Source organism: Anneissia japonica, unplaced genomic scaffold (genome assembly GCF_011630105.1).
Source record: "Anneissia japonica isolate Jap-2015-1 unplaced genomic scaffold, ASM1163010v1 scaffold1208_len1460985_cov181, whole genome shotgun sequence".
Classification (NCBI taxonomy): domain Eukaryota; kingdom Metazoa; phylum Echinodermata; class Crinoidea; order Comatulida; family Comatulidae; genus Anneissia; species Anneissia japonica.
In genome coordinates, this window is record NW_022688484.1 from 414,859 (window position 1) to 420,460 (window position 5,602).

Consider the following 5,602-nt stretch of genomic DNA (forward strand, 5'->3'; position numbering starts at 1 on the left):
CCCTGACAGCATTTGTAACTGTTACGGTTTATGTTGTTTGTATGGCACCATATTACATATATATGATATTAAATTACAAAATCAACGCATCATTATTGACAATTTTCCATCTCATGGGTTATATAAATTCATCGGTAAATCCTGTAATATATAATGTAATAAATTACAATTTCAGACGAGCATTCTGTGATGTTTACTGCAGCAGATGTAAGATAAAAAAGAACACACCTACTATTGTACACATTTAGGAACTTAGAAACAAACCTGAAACAATATGATTATCAAGGAATATGATATTTGCAAATTGTCCTGGAAATTTTCTATCATCTTTACATTAGACAGTAGGCCTATTACACAGGGAGAAAATTCCCTACTCTTTTCCGAAAAGAGCACTGTGTTGTTTGACGTGCAAATGGACCAATTGCTTAAAACGTTACTCGGAAAGTGCATTATTGATATCTTCAGCCCTCCGGATTTTTGAAACAAGAAGAGCTGTGATGGAATCGAAAGGGAGACCAAGGGTATGTGAAGATCTCAGTTCAGCACACATACAGTGACTGCCACCTTAGCGGACTGAACTAAGCTGCTCTCAAAATATCATTAGAAGGTACTCCTCACTAAATGGAAACTGCATTTCTGCTGAGGTTTTACGGTATTGTCGTATACATATAATTACATTGTAATTAATTTCTTAGGGCCTATGTATTTGACATCTTATGTATTTGTAAATACATTTTGTACGGCATTCAATGTTGTGTGAAATAAAATACTTGGGAAAAGTAAAGTAGTTATTTGGAAATTTAAGTCAAATATGTTCTGTCTTTTATATTAAGTTGAAAGCTAGTCTACTTCTGAGACATATATTAAATGTGCAGTAATTTATTTTACTGTATGTGGTGATACTTACCAGCTGCCTTCCTGGAGATAAATGGCAATACACTAGTAAAATATCCAAATATCATAAATTTATGGGAAATGTATTTATTTATTACATATTCGGCACAACACTTACAAATCCGAAAATGGTTAGAGGTGTGCCAAGAAGACTCTAAGAGCCCAACACAAGGTGAGGGTATCCTCTAAGCCCTGGCCAAATGAACATACACTAAATAACAAACCAGCACAAACGCAAACGATATATCAGATTAAATACCTAATAAAACGATTGATACAAATAGATAAAAAAGTAATAGATGTGTGCATGCATACGGAGGCTTATAGAATATCTAATGAGCCTTTATTTTTTTTTCGAAATCAAATTTGGTGAAAAGCCGATTTAAAAAAAAAATGACAATATTGTCGACTCCCATTTTTTATTTTAATCTACACTTTAGAAATTGCTTTCATAATTTGTTAATGCTTTCTTAAAAAATAGCACGTCTTGAAAACAATTTTTTAGAAGGTTTAGTCATAAAAGGCTTCTTGTAATAGAATAGCGCATTTCCGTGCGAAAAGCACATTTTTGTTTTGCATCGAAGTATTTTCAAATTATGCAAATTATTCTCCAGATGAGCCTGAAGTACCTCAATCAAAACGGGAGACCTCTCAACAAAAACAACAGTTCTTTTCACTACTATTAACTCGATGTCCTGTGGGCAATATTATTATTAATATGGAATAGCCTAAAACGTGCAGTAAATGTATTTGCTACATCAGTCAATAGTCAATTTCACAAATAATTCAAATGTTAGTAGCAGACATTGACTTAACACACTGGAGTAAACAGGAAACAGAAGACTCTGAAAATAATTGATTTTAACAAAGAGAAAACGGAGAGAGCTTTTGATTCGTAGACAATTTACATGTGTTCAGCAAAATACTCACAAAAAAGGTAAGTTGTATGTTCATACATGTTGCCTGTAATACAGGCCTGTTAAAGTTTAAAAAGGTACTGCCAAACAAATTGGGTGAAATCTCAAAAATTTGGAATAGCTCATTCAAAATTAATAAACTATTACTTCCAACCAGAAACAGATCAAAAAGGATTTTACCGGTAAACTTACAAGACAAAACATAAACAAAAACAAAAACGTAAAGTGGTCTCCTAAGTAATACTTTCTTTTGAGGGTATCGCTCTTATGTCCTCTAAATTTGTGTTCGTTTCTGAATGGAAAAAGCCTACAGATCCGACGGAATAAATGCTGTCATTATTATCATTTCGTTACCTATTTTTTTTCAAATAAAATTATTTTTATGGAGGTGTTTTTCCATTTTAGAATTACGTGACATTAAATTTATTATTGGTGATAAAGAGTGGGGAGAGGTTTTTTCCTTTCCCCCACTTAACAGGCCTGGACATCCTATCGTCCGACGCCACGACTAGGTCGTTTGATCAAAAAAAAATTTTTAATATACATATTTGCCTATTAAAAACACGCTAATCTCTAATATTGTGGTCTGAAAGCCCAATTTAGAACATAGTAAGCCATAAAAACTCTCCCCGTGAATCCTACCAGGATTTTTTTTTATTCCGGCCGTCGACTGAGGCTCTAGTCGGCCCCTTGGTTCTGACCCCTTCTTTGGATATGTCTGACCCATTGTCGGTAAATTTCTGGCACCGCCGCTGAGATGAGAGTGGAACTACTTTCCGAATACCACTTTATTGACAATATATATTATAAATTGAGTTAAGACCTTGATGTTTGTGCCAATTTGCCTTCAGACGCGTGCACAGCTCTGGAAGAAATATATCGTAGCACCATTCTTTTAAATGTCTTATTATTACTGGCATATTTTGAGCTCCTGTTTATGCCTATTGAAATATCATAAAAAACAATTTTACGAATCTACAAAGATATTGAACGAGGACTTGTCACGCTTCAAAAACAACAATGTGAGAAATCATTATTCAAATTACGTTAGTACAGTACGGTGAAAGGAGCAGCAGAGAATAGGTAAGTGGAACGTACATTGATCGCGGCTGATACAAACACGTATATGTTCACTAAATATAATAAAATTATTATAAACTCCTGACCATGTTAATCACTAAAACAAGTCAATACGACACGAATAAGGAATGTCTACATCCGTCAAATTTTAGCATGTATTGTATAATCCATTTTTTTAAACCATATTCTTTACCAGTAGGCCTATGCCTATCTTACCAGCTTTATCATTATAAACAAAATTATTATTGGCTCATGTTCTTCTTTATTTAAAAGGTATTTTGACTTTCATTTGCAAAGGTCTTTATAAATTATAGGTCGACTGGGCTTCACAAAATGATTATTTAAATGCTACACCTGGGTGGGTTCATAGGCGGCGATGGTCGTCCCCCCACCCACCACCCTAAACATGTTTTTAAATTTTAGCTGGCAAAAAAAAATGTACATATTTTTAGTAAATAGTTAGCAGCTTTTTTTTCTTTAAGGCCTTATTGTTGGCTTTAAGTCTCTCGAAAGATGGGAGTGTGACAAGACAGAAGATTCCCTAATTCATTTAAACTTACATTATTTATACAGGAGTTCCTGTAATATAATGGAATAAAATATATTATAAAATGACCATGTTAATCACTAAAATAATTTCAATATGTGATGAATAAGGAATGTCTACAGACATCATCCATCACAACATTTTATCATGTACTTTTATAATATATTTTTTACCATTATATTACCAGGAGAGATAGGCTTATCTTACCTGCTTCTTTAACATAAACAAAATTGTTTTTGGCTCATGTTTTTAATTTAAAAAGTAATTTGATATTCATTTGCAAAGATCTTTCTACAATCACAGTTAAGACGAAGCAGTATTCAATATTACGCTGTAGAATATTCCGTTATGGCAACACCTGCAGCATTTGGCCGACTGGGCTTCACAGAATGATTATTTTCTGGGCGGATACATAGGGAGCGATGGTCGTCGACGTCCCTTAATCCAACAACCATTAACAAGTTAGAAGAGCAGGGGAGGATTTGGGGGTGGTGTTATGTCGATCGGTCCCCTTTCGGCCTCCTTTCGCCCCCCCCCTTCCCACTTTTTCGGACATCTCTTGATCCGGCCCTGTAGAGTGCTTTTAGCTGGCAAAAAGTGTAAATAGGCAGCAGCTTTTTTTTCTTCTTTAGGGGTGGGGGAAGGGCCATTCATGAGAATAATGTTCAGGCTAAAATTATTGTTGACGTTTAAATCGCTCAAACTATGGGAGGGTGACAAGACCAAAGACGGTCCCCCAAGTCAATGGAAAAAAATGGGCAAATTTTCAATGCGTTTTTCAAATAATGTGAATAAGACAGTGTATTGCGAAAATGATAAAAAAAATATATATAATATATATATTTTTTATAATAATATTATTATCAATGAAATGAAATGAGAGGTTTATTCCTTCATGAATAAAGTGCAAGAAACACTATCACATTAGTCTGCATAATGCAACATGCTGGTCACTTCGGCCCAAAACCAACTCGACTCAAACCAATCGGCCCAGCCGACACTTCGGACCGGAAAACCAACTCTGACCAAAACCAACTCGGCCCAGAACCAGCACCAACTCGGCCCAGAACCAGCACCAACTCGGCCCAGCCGACACTTCGGTCCAAACCCGTGCAACTCGGACCAAAACCAACTCGGTCCAGACGACAACTACCCAAACGACACGGAATTACCCAAATGAATAGCGATTGCGATTACGCATTACCCAAATGACAATTCAATTGAATCGAAATTGAATACTGAATACGACTACTAAATAATAATACACTGTAGTAATGGTGGTGATGATGATAATAATAATAATAATAATAATAATAATAATAATAATAATAATAATAATAATAATAATAATAATAATAATAATAATAATAATAATAATAGTTAAATATTATTATTATTAGGCCTATGCTTATTGGTTTTCCCCAGCAGTACTGGGAAAAGCCATTGTTTTTGTTCTGATTTTTTTTAGTCTTAAGTTGCATATATTTTTCCTATGTTTTTGCACTGTTTTTTCTGGCCGTCACTTTGGTCACTTCCATGCTTAGAATTTTTCCGTGCTTTGCCAAAGCATAGGCCATATATCAAGGATTTGCCTCATAATATTTAGTGTCAATCTATGATGGGGTGTGCGTGTGAGGACCAATTAAAGTGATTTAAGGTTAAACAGTCTACAACGGATATTTCAAAAACCGTTCAGTGGATGTAAATGAAACTTATAGGAAAGTTTAATCAAGTCACATGGAAGAAATTTTTATGTGTTAGTGACGATCCAGTGATGGATGTAAATTTTAGTGTCTTTTCAATTTTTGAGGAGCAGACATAAATATCTCTTTAAAAAAACGATAATATCAGATAGCAATAATTTTATACATGATTAACGACTTAAACTTAACTTTAAAAAATGACAACAGAGTAGATTATCACTATCATATATATTTTATGTATGAAAACATACTAATTTTGTTAGGGAGGAAGAGATCTATTGGCAATATGGAGACAATATTGGGAAGATAAATCTTGTAGGCGGATATCAAACAGGGCCTGGTAAATGTATTAGCTACATTTAGTCAAGAATCAAATATCACAGAACATACTGCACAATTTAAACATTTTAAAATTTGAATTGCTAATAAACAGCAATCGACTTACAATGAATATATATATA

General features: G+C 34.1%; 2 protein-coding genes across 2 annotated transcripts in view; both read left to right on the forward strand.

Moving 5' to 3' along the window:
• LOC117122295 (kappa-type opioid receptor-like) overlaps positions 1-653 on the forward strand; it is a 1,968-nt gene extending 1,315 nt beyond the window's left edge. Inside the window, exon 2 of the mRNA XM_033267841.1 lies at positions 1-653. This exon is cut by the window's left edge and continues 852 nt beyond it. Within this exon, the coding sequence (XP_033123732.1) occupies positions 1-248 (248 nt within the window). The 3' untranslated portion in view covers positions 249-653.
• A 2,214-nt stretch (positions 654-2,867) lies between these two features.
• LOC117122284 (somatostatin receptor type 5-like) overlaps positions 2,868-5,602 on the forward strand; it is an 8,715-nt gene continuing 5,980 nt past the window's right edge. Inside the window, exon 1 of the mRNA XM_033267830.1 lies at positions 2,868-2,894. The gene's annotated coding sequence lies outside the window, so the exon portion shown is untranslated. The remainder of the gene's footprint in view (positions 2,895-5,602) is intronic.